General features: G+C 38.2%; 2 protein-coding genes across 10 annotated transcripts; both read left to right on the top strand.

Moving 5' to 3' along the window:
• The first annotated feature begins 4,283 nt into the window (after positions 1–4,283).
• Positions 4,284–9,457, top strand: LOC102622820 (protein PHR1-LIKE 1). 9 transcript variants are annotated; one of them, XM_052432021.1, is made up of 10 exons: positions 4,284–4,501; positions 5,121–5,317; positions 5,430–5,533; positions 5,614–5,882; positions 6,369–6,597; positions 6,685–6,761; positions 6,841–6,880; positions 6,995–7,052; positions 8,025–8,094; positions 8,698–9,457. In XM_052432021.1, exons 2-10 carry the CDS (start codon positions 5,259–5,261, stop codon positions 9,097–9,099), a joined length of 1,308 nt encoding a protein of 435 aa, XP_052287981.1. In that variant the 5' UTR covers positions 4,284–4,501; positions 5,121–5,258; the 3' UTR covers positions 9,100–9,457. The 9 variants fall into 9 exon arrangements, with proteins under 9 accessions (XP_052287981.1, XP_024952053.2, XP_015383420.2 ...); XM_025096285.2 differs by having other exon boundaries at positions 4,288–4,511; positions 5,121–5,207; positions 5,304–5,317; positions 5,430–5,882; XM_015527934.3 differs by having other exon boundaries at positions 4,288–4,501; positions 5,121–5,207; positions 5,304–5,317; positions 5,430–5,882.
• Positions 9,458–9,966: 509 nt separating this feature from the next.
• Positions 9,967–14,922, top strand: LOC127899066 (uncharacterized). The gene is made up of 10 exons (XM_052431796.1): positions 9,967–10,219; positions 11,649–12,432; positions 12,523–12,669; positions 12,755–12,862; positions 12,959–13,120; positions 13,206–13,451; positions 13,538–13,993; positions 14,090–14,185; positions 14,276–14,404; positions 14,475–14,922. The coding sequence occupies exons 2-10, from the start codon at positions 11,653–11,655 to the stop codon at positions 14,871–14,873; spliced, it is 2,523 nt and encodes an 840-aa protein (XP_052287756.1). The 5' UTR covers positions 9,967–10,219; positions 11,649–11,652; the 3' UTR covers positions 14,874–14,922.
• Positions 14,923–14,975: the final 53 nt, after the last annotated feature.

Here is a 14,975-nt window from a genome sequence, read left to right on the forward strand (position 1 = left end):
GATTGAGCATGACAACCAGTTCTTATTTGTATGGTACCACAGCTGGATCCAGCCATTGGATCCAACTCTGGTGACAATTGTGGGCTAGATCCAATGGTTGGATCCAACTGTGGTACCATAGCTTTATCCCACAAACAAATATCCTTGATGTCATTTCACTAATACTCTTACTTTTGGTACATGATTCTCTTCTAATAGAAAATCTCACTTTTAAACTATACATATTATAAAAGTCTTAAGTTACTTGTTCAGAATCAAACTCCATATGTCTTGATTTCTAGTCTAGAACTCTAGATCACCTAGGCATTATGGGGCACCGTCATTTGTACCCATCATAAAGCACAAATTAAAAAAAAAAAGTTATATATATATATATATATATTTGTGATATGAGAAAATAAAGAAATATATATATTACATTATAGTTAATTTTTAGCATTAATTACTAACACAAAGTAAAAGAAATTAATAAATAATCAAATATCGTTGTAGAACATAGCAGGTTAGAGCAAAAGTAGAAACCATTCATGTATGAATATACTGGATTAAGGTAGCAACAACAATAGAATAAATAATATTAAAACAATCGTTAACCTTGTCCCATTTCTTTCTTTTATTATGTTGAAGTCTTGTGCCCTGCCGCTGCTAGATTCTTTTAGAACAAAAGCAAACCAGCGACAATGTCTCAAGAAAAGAAAAGAGAAATAAAGGTTAATAAAAAAGAAAAAAGAGTTAATGACGTGTGTATGTTAGTTTTTTAGTTATCCAAAAACGGTAAGTTTTTGTGATTATTAAGGAAATTCAAGAATAGATCTAATCTTATCCATATAATTATTTAATTACCACATGTCTAAATCTCCTATAAAGATTAGGAAAAATTAGGTTAGGAGAGGATCCAGGTCCACTTAATAAAGGGTTTCAATAGCATATTAGAGCGCCATCAATAACTTTTATCGTCTTTATTTTCCCTTAAAAATTTTTGAGTGGATAAAATCTAAATTAGTTTTTAGTCTTCTAATTGTTTCAATATTTAAATTCAAGTGATCATTCAAAAAAGTTAATTGAAAACCACTCACCCAAACCACTAAAAGTTAATACAATAATATCTTTTTTTTCTTTATAAATGTTTTTAAAAAAAGGTATGGTAATGAACAAATCCTAAATTAATATTTTTGTTTCTTACCTCTCACAAAACTTAAAATTGAGTGGTAAGTCAAATAAAACTAGTTGAAAACCACTCGATAAAATGCTCTTGAGAGCTAATACGATAATATTCTTGTTGTTACTAAGGATATGTTAAAATAAAGTGTGAAAAATCATCCCAATAAATAACAAGTAGAACTTCCATAAACTAATAGCCTTGAGACCATGAAAAATCTTCTAGTTTAGTGAATATATAATATATCGATAAATTAGTAATTTATTAATTTATAAAGATAATATCACATTTTAAATAGGATTTTTTTTTTTGTGGAGTATAGAGATTGAATAATTATAGAATTTATTAATTCTGTCAAGTTATATGATACAATTATGATTTAGTTTTAATTTAGTGAATCAGTTACATGATCATCTTCTTGCCGGATTACATGACTAAATCACGATTACATGATAACTCTTCATAACATAATTTTAAATAACTTACCGATTAAAGTAATTTTTTCATTTTTAATAAAAACTCTCATTGACAACTAAACAACTAATTTTTTTGGTAAAAGCTATACTAACAAATGCTCTATTTAAATAAGCTTTGAAAAGTTATGCCAAATGAAGGCTAAGTCGATCTTTCGTTGATTTCTTTTAACACAACGCATAATAATGACAGTGGCTTTTCATCTGAAAAGCATAAAGAAAATAACAATGAACAATGAAATGCATAAAATATCATGTTAGTACAACAAAGAAGATCATAGACATATCATGTGTATTTAACTTTTTTTTTAATTTAAACTACTTAAATTAGTTAATTATTAATTTATATATTAATTAGACCTATAAAACAATAATTTTTTCAAAAAATTATTATCTAATAAATTTATCAATTACTAATTTACCATGTTACGTTCATATTTAGATCGATAAAAACTATTATTTAATCAAAGTTATTAATATATCAAATGTTAAATATTTAATGAAGTTCTACTGTACTTAATTCGACAATTTACTGTCTAAGAGTTCAAAGATTCGATTTTAAGAAAAAGATATGTGCCACTTCGGCCAAGACCGAAGTGGTGGGCTGCTACCCTCACAAGGCTTGTGAGGGCAGCGGTTTTAGCCCCCACAAAAGTATTGTGGGGGCTAAATGTTCTTAATATGTAAAAATCGTTCTTCCTTACGAAATGCGAGTGGAGTATGGACATTTCTCCTCTGTGAGGGATTATTTGTCTGGGCATGTACTTCACAAAATTCAATGTAATAATGCAAGTCTCAATCATGTATATTTGATTGTAATTATTAGTGTAATATATCTGTTATAATAGCAGTTGTTGTAAATATCTGTGTAATGCAGTAATCTGATGTTTAATCAGTATTAAAAAAAAAAAAGATATGTAATATGGGGCAAAGATTGGTGAAGTGTAGGGGAAAGGTAAAATGGTTAAAGAAACCACAACATCCATTCGACTATATTTTTTTTTCCCAATTGATATGCATTAATTCAACACGTTTCTTAAATTTAGCACGTTTCTCCTATCGACCACGGATATGTGTCATGACTTCCAAAAAAAAATGTGATTAGATTGTTATTAAAAACAAATCTAATGGAAGAAGTGATAAAGCTTGGATTTTGTCATCAAGATTGCTTTGAACAGCACAAATTAAGCAACAAGTTAGACAAAAGTTGACCAATTTAACGGTCAATCAATCAAAATCGATTCAAATTAAATTAGGACAACAAAATCAGTAACTAATTAGAATTTAGCGTTCAAAAAAAGGTTAAAAAAAGAAAAAAAAAAGCACTTTTACTTGCATCACTATAAAAAGTATAGGAAAGTTCCCAGAAATTAAGGTGGACTCAAAGTTGGATTTTAGGCTCTTGCTACGGTGCAATAGCTGCAACGTGCATGCACCCGGCACCCCTACAATTTCGTTAGTAATAATTGATGACAATATTGTCGTCATATATGTAACAAATTTTCCTAATTAAAAAAAAACATATAACAATATGGGGATATTATCATTTTCTCACCAAAGGTATTCTGACACATCATGTCAGTACCACAGTTTGGTAAAACCATCAATTTACCACCAAACGTTTAAACTGTTAGCATTTTCCCACCATTCCGTTAAAACTCAGTTAATATATAACGGAAAATTCATAAAAGGTCAATTTTACCCATGGAGCGTAAAAGACCATGTAATTAACCTTGAGCTTATAAAATTGAGCTTTTGCTTTATCTCAGCAACAAGTTGAGTTTTATGTGATTTAAGATTAAAATATTAATTTTTGATATGATGATAATAATTTTACACAAAAAATTAAATAAATAAATTTACCCTTTAAAAATTAAATAATTTAAATCAATTTATAAAGTACCTAGCACCACACGGTCAATTTTACAAAATTCATAAATGATAATTTTTGCCCTTTAAGAAGGAAGAACAACAAATGATGATTTAATTACAAAATTCATAAAAGGTTAATTACATGGTCTTTTACGCTCCAGGGGTAAAATTAATTTTTTATGAAATTTTCATTACATATTAACTGAGTTTTAACGGAATTGTGGAAAAATGCTAACAGTTTAAACGTTTGGCGGTAAATTGATGGTTTTACCAAACTGTGATACTGACATGATGTGTCAGAATACCTTTAATAGAAAAATGATAATACCCTAACAATATATTACTAATAACAGAAAAAGAAAAATTATTATTTATAATAATTAAAAAAAGAAACATAATGAATGTACGATGTAACTAATTCCCCATAGTCAAACCCTGAATTGAAATCACTTTGAAGGTACATGAACACTTTTGGCAACTACAGCTTCTGCTCACTTAAACTTGCCTCTCTCAAAAAGAATGTGACCAAATCCAGACAAAACCCAAGTGGAGCTTGCAACAAAATAACATAAAAAGTACCACAACAAAGAACCAACTGTACTGGGCCCCACTTGCTTACCGTAGCAGCCATGCTCTGTCACCCCCACCCCCACACAAACTAACCAAGTCCATTCCTCGAATCACCACCGCTCAGAAAACTCACCATCGAAATTCAACTCAAATCCCACGGCTGTGATCACGTCATCACAAAACATAACATGCACGTTAAGGTTGCTTAATAATTAATGGACAGTTAGCGGCAAATGAAGCCAAAATCGAATACGTATTCTTCTTTGTGACCTCGTTGTTAAAATCAAGAGGACAGAAAAATGGAAAAGCCATAATCAGGAAAGAATTTTTTCATCATCTTTTTGATAGCTTGCGTACGCGCGGTTGGGTGGCTTCTAAAATTCTATCCAATCATTTGCTTCTCACAATTCAATCTCTCGATTCTAACGTCAGTTACAGTAAGATTCCTTGATACCCTTTTGAATACCTGCCCTTAATTTTTATGAAGTGATTATAAAGTCAGAAACTTTATATCTTTTGCAATACCCAGTTTTTTTTTTTTCGCTTATTCGTTTAATTCTAGTGTGCTTTCGGTGTTGTTTCAGCTAATTATAAACTGTTCTTCTTTTTTCTTTTTTTCTTTTTTTGCTTTGTTTCCCAGTTTGTTTGAGTACTTTATTGATTTATCTGTTGTGATTATGGTCAAATTTGTATATATCCTTCTTTGTAGATTATATGAGCTTGATGTTTACTCAATTTCTGTATCTTTTTGAGTGTGGATATTTTTTAGTGAAGAATTGAGCTTCTAATTTGAAACTTTTATTAATCATTGGCTTGTGATTTGTTGATTTTGATATAACCATCATAATTTGTTGTGTTGGGACACTGGATTGTGGATTGGGATTGATTCAATGCAACTATGTCTAATTTATGTTGTATTATTTTTGTTAGAATTTGCCCATTTAAACTTTATTAAAGTAACTTCTTTGAACATAGTTATTTTCACCATTTTGGTCATTCTATATTTGTTCATGGCCTCTTCATTCTCGCTTTTTCTTTTCTCACAGGTGCTATAGTCGCATTCACAGTGACCTTTTAAATTCAGTTACATGTTCTTAAGAATATCCAGTTGACAATTGTATTTGCATCAAAGTATAAGTTCCTAGGAAACTTGAGTTGCTGCTGATGGTTGCGACTTTTAATTTATGACGATAATGATATTGAGCATCTTCCCTAATTCATTTATCCAGGGATCAGGGATCAGGTAGAAAGCAGCCGAGTTGTTTGGGAGAGTTTCTGTAGCTATTTCCTCATCATTTCCAGTTCTTTCGACATCTCTTGAAGAAAACTATTCCAAATTGTCCAATTCGTTTCAGGTTTCAGCAGAGAGGGAGCCGATGTCCAACCCACAACAGATTTCTGCATCGTCATCCCGATTCCCAGACAATATGCATTTTTCTTCTGTCTCGCCACATGGAAGGTACTCCCAAAATTCTCCTTTCATTTCTCAATCATTAAGAGATGAAGCAAGATTGCGGTCGACCCATTTCTCTCCATCAGAAGGACAACCTACACCTTTGATTAATCACCCTGAGGAAAATAAGGATAATTCCTGGTGTATAGATCCACTTCAGGATTTTCTTGATTTTCCTGAAAATGACCCCGGACAGACTGGTCTGCTGGAAAGTAATACTGGTGATATCGCATCTGATGATCGTGCTAAGAGAATTGAGTGGTGGGCAGATCAGCTCATCTCTGTTGAAGATGGTCCAGAACCAAATTGGTCTGAGGTTCTTGCTGATGTTAATGTCACAGATGCCAGACAAAAGGTTTGTTCCTCAATTGAACATAAGGTTTGTTTTATGCTCAGCATGGCAACTACTTGTGAACTTGCATTTTTTTAATGTGAAACAAGGGAACTGACATATCAGTTGTCTCCTGGTATATGATGCTTAAAGTGCAGCATACATGTTCAATGTATACAATTCTCATAATTAGAATTCCTAGGACTACTTTTAGCTATTGCGTTTTATTGTTGAAAGATCTACTGGATGCCAAAGGTTGATGATCAATGGCATGAGCATAATATCCATGATCTTAATGGAACCTGTTTAATTAACAATAATTATTATTAATAGTGAATGTTATTGCTCTTTTCCATTTAACATGATACTTGGCTAGTACATGTTCATGTGTTTGATTTGATGTTAAGTGCAGTATGTGTTGCCTTTTGTCCCCAATAAATTAGATTAAGGAAATTGTTTTATTCATCTACTGGTTGGTTTCTGGCTTCTTTCTGTTTTTTATCATTCTAGACAATGTACCAGGTGCTGAAACCATCTACGGATATCCCAACACAACACCCTCAAGTTCACCCTCAAGTTCACCCCCAAGGTCAACAACATCAGCCTGTGTCAAATGAAGAATTTCATGCTGTTGCTAATCCATTGTCCATGACACCAGCAAACAAATCCAGAATGCGTTGGACTCCAGAACTTCATGAGGCATTTGTGGAGGCTGTCAATCGGCTGGGTGGCGGTGAACGTGTGTAGCTCTTTGAGTGACAATAACCTTTTCTTCTTTGAAATTATTTAGCTTCCTCTCATGTTGACCCACCACATTAATTTACAGGAGCTACTCCAAAAGGTGTCTTAAAGCTCATGAATGTTGAAAATCTGACCATTTATCATGTTAAAAGCCACCTCCAGGTCTGTTTTTGTCTTATATGTTGTTCATTTAATGAACTCAATCAGGGTTGTTTAGTTAAAATTGTCACTTGAATTTCAGAAATATAGAACAGCTAGACACAGACCAGAGTCTTCAGAAGGTATGAGTTATTGCCTCTACTTTTCTTTTCCCTGACCATACTTTTATTTGATTTTCGGTTAATGATGATATTTGGTAAAATGATAGTGGGTGAAAATCATGATTCTTTTTGCAGGAACATCAGAGAAAAAATCGAATCCTACCGAAGATATGAAATCTCTGGACACGAAAACGTAAGCAAATTCTCTACCTGGAATTTCAGTATGAAGTCAACCTAATTTCCCATGCAATGGATTTTTATGATTAGAACATTTTGTTTGTATATTTCTTTCGAAATTAGCATCCTTTATTAGGAGTTCATGCAGTATTTAGACACTGTTATTATAAAGTTTGGTGATCAGTGTTAATGAGCTTGTAGCTAGATTTTGCATTGTAACAGCCTGCACATTGAACAGCTGATGTGGAATTCTTGTAAAATGAATTTTTCCAAGTCAACCTTTCTGCCTGTCAGACAAGATTCTTGTTCTGGTGCGTTTAGGTTTTTGACATGCCTAACCTAGTAACAAACTCTTGCAGTCAAGTAGAGATGAGAACGTTGTTAATTAGGAGACCGTGAATCCTGAACTGCTTTATCTTTGTCATCACTTTCTTCTGAGCTTAAACTTAGTCATTTCCTTCGAATATCTATCTTTATCTGTTATTATTGTCGTTGATTAGCATGGTGGTTCTGGAACTGGTGGAACCTGTTTTTTGTATCTTTTTTGAGAAGTTGAAACATTCCTTTGATTTATGTAACTCTCATTCCATTTTTACCCTCGGCTTGACTTTTTGGTTCTGCTCGATGCAGGGTCCTGTTTCTTGAGGACATCTGTTGTATCTTTGCAGCTTCCTAAATGCTTGACCTTAGTGGCCCTTGTCAATTCCATTCAAAAGTTATCCTAAATAAAAATATTATTGTTACTTTAGAAGAAAACATGGCGATCATTACTGTTTGCATAAAATCACACTTTAACTTCCAATTTTCATGATCTATCAATTTTAAAAAACATGTGCATTGATGAAAACATTGATTTTATCGGAGGTACCAGCTTAAGACTTTTAGCGCTAGAATTATCTTTCTAGTTTCTATATTGCTCTCAATCTAATCATGCACAGTTTGGCTCATTTTTGAAATTCAAACCATTTATATCTGATTTTGATACCAGGACTATGAGCATCACTGAAGCATTGCGATTGCAGATGGAAGTTCAAAAGCGACTTCATGAACAACTTGAGGTACAATATTGTATGAGTGTCGATTACTCTGACCTTCAGAAGTACACTGAAGTACTAGGAACATAATTCAAGATATATAAAGACATGTATGCTTTCTCATATACTTAAATTTCAGCAATCAAATTGAGGAGGTCAAATATAATGAAGAGATCAAATGTAATTTAGTTAAGCTCTAGAAGAATGATGCTTGGGGAACCCGTAATTTTAAAATGTTCTGAGAGAGTTTGTGTTGAGTGGTTCAGAGAATGAACCTGGCTGCCTTTCAACATTGTAATAAAGAGCTCATTAAGTTGAGGAAGATCATTATTGCCAAATGAAAACTTGACTGCGAAATTGGTGAGGATAAAGCTCTAAGATAGCAGTTGACAGTGATGAAGTTCCTGAAACAGTGAATAGATGATGCAAGAATTTATTTCAAGGGAGGCGAGTAGATGATTTATAGTACTGCCTGAAGTTTCAAAAAAAATTTTAACTTCTTTCTAGACCCTTTTTCCTTTCAAAGTTCGGCTTAAAAAGATTCTCTAAACCACACAATATTGCATTTCTTTACATGTTCACCAAAAGTTTCTTATATTAGCACTTTGGCAATAATACTTTCCGCAGATTCAGAGAAATTTGCAGTTGCGTATAGAAGAACAGGGAAGACATCTTCAGATGATGTTTGAGCAACGAAAACAGATGGAGAACGAAAAGTCCAAGGCCTCTTCATCCAGCCTCGAAAATCCCTCTGCGCCTTTGTTCGAGTCAAAGCAACATTCTTCTCCAAATGAAACATCAATGGCCACAGAACTGGATGTTGCCAAAACAGGAGCAGACACCAGTCATGTAATCTCTGCACCGGAAGATAGTTCTGCAAGCTTAAACCAGAAGCAGAAGGCACCAGAAACCAAGACTGGTGAAGAAGTTGACCCAGACGATGATGAATCTGGTCACAAACCGGTGAAACGAGCAAGATCTGAAGCAACAGCTTTTTCACCCAAATCTGCATTGGGTAACACTCTATAGTATCGGTGTTGCTGCTCAAGAAGATGATGTGATAAGCTGGATTAGGGGTTGTGTCTCGTTTAGGAAATATTATTCTGACATTTCCAGGAATTTTTTATAGTTAGGCTGTATGATATGGAGATTAAGTACCCGTCAGGATGACATAACTTGTCCTTTCCATTTTGCGGAGAACCTAAAGCTCCGGTTTTGAGTTTAATCATCATTGTTCTATATAAGGTTAGGCTAATCTGGCTTGGGGTTGGCATTGAAAAACTGGCAGTAGGAGAAGATGGATGTAGTTGATGCATATAATTTTGCATTGTTCATTGCAAGATGATTTACTTCTTAGTGGAATAATGGTTAAAGTGTTGTGTGTGTACTTTCCCATTTGTGAAAAACCTTTTGCAAGTTGCAAGGTGATGAAATGGCTGTATATAGATTTACAGATCATTAAGAACTCTAATTATTAAAGCAAAATGCAGGTATCAAAATATGTGGTTATATTGAGAAATTTTGATTCTGGATATCCATGAAGGCATGTATTTATGAAGATTGTGCATTCCAATCAAACAAAAGTTTGTAAATAATTGACAAATTTTACCCGGAAAAAATTCATGAAAATGGACATCCAAGCACCTAACGATTTTTTTTGGCGCCGGTGGGGGGTATTAAATGCACCGAAGTGAAAAATTAAAAATTTTGTCAAAAGAATCAAGAAAATAAAATATAATTTTTTTTTTCACTGTCATCAGCATAATTAAAAAAAAATAAAAGAAGACTGTACACGTGGAGGATATCAAGAATTCAAGATAAATGATAAGATGCCAAAGTTGAGGTCACTGGGAAATTTACAAAACAAGCCAAAAAAAGAAGGCATTTTTCAACTTTAACCCTTCAAATTTTTTTCTTTCAACATTAGCCAAATCACCACATTTTGGATGAAATTACCCTCCTCATTCTCACGTTTCCCTCAAGCAAATTCCTTCCCCTCTCACCAAAATCTCATCACCGGAAGTTCTATAGATTGTCGGCGGCAGCGTACATCGGCAGCGGAGAAAGTTGTTGGCACTTGAAAGAAGCTAAATCACGTTCAAAATCTTCGGAGATCTCCAAAATCAAAGAAAAAAATTGAAAACCCTAGGTGAGTTGTTATTGCCATTTTTCTTGTTGTTGTTGTTGCTGTTGTTGTTTGGGATGTTGTTGTTGTTTGGGTTGTTGTTGTTGTTTGGGATGTTGTTGTTGTTGGTGGTGTTTTAATGGCGGTGGTGGGTGAGATGCATGTGGGAAAGGGAAGAGAAGAGAAAGGGGGGAAGCCAACTCGCGCTGCGTCGCACGCGAGATGCGCGCGGCGTGCGCACCGCGCGCGCGCGAGATGGGCGTGCAGCGCGCATCTCGCGTGCGACAGGCGCATCTCGCGCGCGCGAGGTGCGAACGCCGCGCGCGAGATGCGCATGTCGCACGCGAGATGCGCGCGGCATGCGCACCTCGCGCGCGCGAGATGGGCGTGCCGCGCGCATCTCGCGTGCGACATGCCCATCTCGCGCGCGCGAGGTGCGCGTGTCGCGCCCATCTTGCGTGCGACAGGCGCATGTCGCGCGCGCGAGGTGCGAACGCCGCGCGCGAGATGCACATGTCGCACGCAAGATGGGCGCGACACGCGCACCTCGCGCGCGCGCGCTGGGCAGGTCGCACCCGAGATGCGCGCGGCAGGCGCGTGTCGCGCGGGCGAGGTGCGCATGCCGCACGCATCTCGCGGGCGACATGCGCATCTCGCGCGCGGCGTTCGCACCTCTCGCGCGCGACATGCGCCTGTCGCACGCAAGATGGGCGCGACACGCGCACCTCGCGCGCGCGAGATGGGAATGTCGCACGCGAGATGCGCGCGGCACGCCCATCTCGCGCGCGCGAGGTGCGCACGCCGCGCGCATCCCATGTGCGACAGGCGCTGCGTCGCACGCGAGATGCGCACGTTGCGCCCATCTCGCGCGCGAGGGCGCGGCCTCGCGCGAGCGAGTTGCGCTAGGCGCGCGCGAGGGAAGCCAAGCGCGCGCGAGTTGCGTGCAGGCAAGCAGCTCGCGCGCTTGGCTTCCCTCGCGCGGGCCTGCCGCGCCAAAAGGCAGCACCGCTTGGTGCGCCAGGTGGGGCCGGGCGCACCAGGAGGTGCTGCATCTAGGTGCGACAGGCTCGCGCGAGGGAAGCCAAGCGCGCGAGCTGCTTGCCTGCACGCAACTCGCGCGCGCTTGGCTTCCCTCGCGCGAGCCTAGCGCAACTCGCTCGCGCGCGGCCGCGCCCTCGCGCGCGAGATGGGCGCAACGTGCGCATCTCGCGTGCGACAGGCGCTGCGTCGCACGCGAGATGCGCGCGGCGTGCGCACCTCGCGCGCGAGCGAGTTGCGCTAGGCTCGCGCGAGGGAAGCCAAGCGCGCGCGAGTTGCGTGCAGGCAAGCAGCTCGCGCGCTTGGCTTCCCTCGCGCGAGCCTGTCGCACCAAGAGGCAGTGCGCAGTGCTGCCTTAATTTTTTTTTCTTTTGTTCATAATTTTTTAATGTGTGATACTTTTAAATTGTACCAGATAAATGGGCAAATCAAAATTAGCATTGCATAACCCACCCGGACCGATTAAAGAACCGGGAATGATGAAGATACCTTATGTTGATCACTTCCCTGGGCGTATCACGAGTATGTGCAAATTAGATGTCGTTGTTAATGCCATCCGGGAAAAATTAACAAGGCAACAGTTGAAGCTATTCAAAGACGATATATTTGGGCATTTCCTACAGTGCCGGAGCTATCCGTTCAGTGGCGTGATTGTGCACAATATATTGCTTCGGCAAGTGTCACATGGCGATGGAAATGACAAAGATGAGTTATGGTTTCAAGTTGGCGACCATTTGATACGGCTATCGATTGGAGAGTGGTGCCTAGTAACGGGACTTTGCTATGGCGAAAAAGTATTCCTGATGAAGCATAAAACAAATCATAGGTTACTTAATAAGTACTTTGGAGGCAGGATTCGCGATATAAATCTTGGCCAGTTCGAGGAAATATTTATGAACTTACGCTTCAAGACTATGAATGACACCGATGCGCTAAAAATTGCCATGTTTTACTTTGCTGATAGAGTGCTACACGGAAGAAAGGATCATTGTCAAATCAATTTCAATTTACTTAATGAGGTAGATGACATAAATCATTTTCGAAGTATTCCGTGGGGTCGTTTGTCATGGGAAACAATTTATAAAAGCATTGATAATGTATTGAACGGCAAAGCCAAAAAATTTAAGAAGGCAAGCGCAGAAAATCCATTGCATAGAATTGAGAAATACAACTTTTACGGCTTTACGTCGGCAGTGCATGTGAGTGAAGAAGTTTTTTTTATAACTTAGTTTTGTTATAATAAATATTTAATGACACGTTTTTTTACTTCATATCTTTCCTTGTTGAAGGCATGGATTTTTGAAGCGATCGAAGGACTACCATTAGAGTGGGTAGAGAAAATTAAGAGGAAGGGTGCTCGGATCGTGCGATGGAAGCCTGTGGCTTCTTCAAATATTAACTTCGGCGAAGTGTATTCATACCTGAACGAGCGTCTTGTAAGTCATTTATATGTATGTCTGTATATAAGTATTACATAATATATGGTTATACTAATTGGAAATTTGGTAATCTTTACGACAGGATGACACCATTTTCCAAACGCTGAAACCGGATGCAAAGGAGAGAGCCACAAATTATTGGAAGAGTGTCGAGGATTACGTGCCATATTTGCCAAGTTGGGTCCGTAATGTGGGTATCATCTATAGTATCATTGAAAACCGGGTGCAAAGTCATTTATATGTTTGTTTTTTAGGTATTTATTGTTTTCTGTTTTACTTGGTGCAGCACCAGCCTTCAATCAATGCGCCATCCAGTACAAGGCCAAACGAGGTGGATCCTGACCCCACGAGCCCAATAGGACTGGAGCAGAGTCCTGTTGAGGATGCCGGTGCTGCCGACGACCATTATGAATCCGCACATGATTCAGATGACAGAAATGAGCCAGAGGTAACTTCTGTCGTCCTGAACATTTACAATGCACATATACCTATCCGACATTTTGTCATTACTTTCTTATTTGCGTAAATTGTAGGCAAGGACTAAGTTCCGCAATGATTATTTCGTTGGACGACTGGATAAAATAGAGTCTTCCATTCACGAGTTGAGGTCGGAACTTCAGACTGGACACAGTTCCATTAACGAACTGAGGTCAGAACTTATGGCGGAACGCAGAGAAGCACAACAATATAGAGCAGCGGTTATGGAGTTTATGGCTTCGTTTGGCGCGGGTGCTTCAAAGGGCGCGTACAGTGATTTTCCGTTTGGCCCCGCACCCTCGGTGAGCAAGTTTCGTATGTTTTCGTTATGTTATTATGATTTCAAACCCGAACTTATGTTAATATGTTCATCTCCTCGAAACAACAGGCCCCAGATTGCTATGGTCCGAACGTTGATGCTGGCTATGGTACGCATACTGATGCTGGTAATGACGACGAGCACACCCCTATGTCCTTGTACAGTCTACATGGGGACATATGTGATGACAGTGTACAGATATTCACAGAGGCACCTCCCGGCGTTAGTAAGTTTGGGCGTCCGTACCGACCGTCGTATATATTTGGCAGTCCTTACTTCATTCCTCCTTTCAAGAGAGTTAGGAATGTCAGGGCTCTACCCGCACTCAACATTACGGACTATGAAATTGATGAAAGATCGAGTGTGGATATGAATCCGCTTAGGGGACTAGAAGACTCAAGACTATGTGAGGAGTTTGATCAGTGGTTTGCCGGCAACATTTCCGTGGATCGGCCTGTCCAACAGTCTCGAAATTTCTTTGAAATACTCATGGGCAATGCTTCGATGGGGTGGCTTGGTGACGAGGTAAGCGTGTTTAATGGTCAGTACATTACAATACACAATAATATTTCTGCTGGCATGGATATTGATATAAATTAACTTGGTATAATCCCTTCACAGCATATTCACACGTATTACCGCTTGATCAGCAAGAAGCAACGGCGGTTTCCAAATGCACTACCACAACGCGTCACGCATACAGATACATACTTTTGGGCATGTTTTTAAATTTTATAATCATTAATTATAATTTCGATGTTTTAAATATCTCGAAATGTTATTAATTTTCTACTCATCGTGTAATAGGTGTTCCTAAAGCAATTATGGAACAATGGTAGTTGTGATGTCAATTCATTACAATATGGCAACAACTTGAGCAGCTATATGGATGGGCGGGAAGATCTCATGTCCAAACTGTTTACGGATGTCGATATGGTAAGAATTGTCACTCAATCTTATGGTAATTGTGTATAAAATATACTAATTTACCAATTTATTTATGTAGATATTCATCCCTGTGAATTTGGGCGGCGATCATTGGGTACTAGCTCGAGCGGACCTTCGCGTGAGGAGGATGCGGATTTACGACTCGTTGGTTACCTTTCGCGAGGACAAAACATATTTGCGTAAATTCAAACCTCTTCAGGTCGTCTTCCCTCAATGGCTTCAAGATGTTGGATTCTACAACCTTCGATCTGAGCTGCAGAGTGCCGACCCTTGGAAAGTAAGAATCGTTAAGGATGTGCCCCAACAATCACCTGGAAGTGGTGATTGCGGTGTATTTATGTTGATGTTTACAATGTATTTGATGTTCGGGCTAAAACTTGATTTTGATAGTAGCCACGGGCATTACTTCAGGAAGAAAATTGCTGTAGATATATTCACGGGCGATATTGCCTTGTAAGTCGTTGTATTGTATTAAGACTTGATGTATGGATGTAGATTGTTTTTCTAATAGATATAAACTTTTGATATATTCATATATTTAGCTATAAGTAATTATTGA

The sequence above is a fragment of the Citrus sinensis genome, chromosome 8, assembly GCF_022201045.2.
Source record: "Citrus sinensis cultivar Valencia sweet orange chromosome 8, DVS_A1.0, whole genome shotgun sequence".
Lineage (NCBI taxonomy): Eukaryota > Viridiplantae > Streptophyta > Magnoliopsida > Sapindales > Rutaceae > Citrus > Citrus sinensis.

Coding starts and splice junctions, on each gene's coding strand:
- LOC102622820 (XM_052432021.1), top strand. CDS start 5,259: ATGACGATAATGATATTGAGCATCTTCCCTAATTCATTTATCCAGGGA. Junction 5,534..5,613: donor TCTGTCTCGCCACATGGAAG/GTACTCCCAAAA, acceptor TCTCTCCATCAG/AAGGACAACCTACACCTTTG. Junction 5,883..6,368: donor TCACAGATGCCAGACAAAAG/GTTTGTTCCTCA, acceptor TTATCATTCTAG/ACAATGTACCAGGTGCTGAA.
- LOC127899066 (XM_052431796.1), top strand. CDS start 11,653: ATGGGCAAATCAAAATTAGCATTGCATAACCCACCCGGACCGATTAAA. Junction 13,452..13,537: donor CGTTTGGCCCCGCACCCTCG/GTGAGCAAGTTT, acceptor TCGAAACAACAG/GCCCCAGATTGCTATGGTCC. Junction 14,405..14,474: donor TGTTTACGGATGTCGATATG/GTAAGAATTGTC, acceptor TTATTTATGTAG/ATATTCATCCCTGTGAATTT.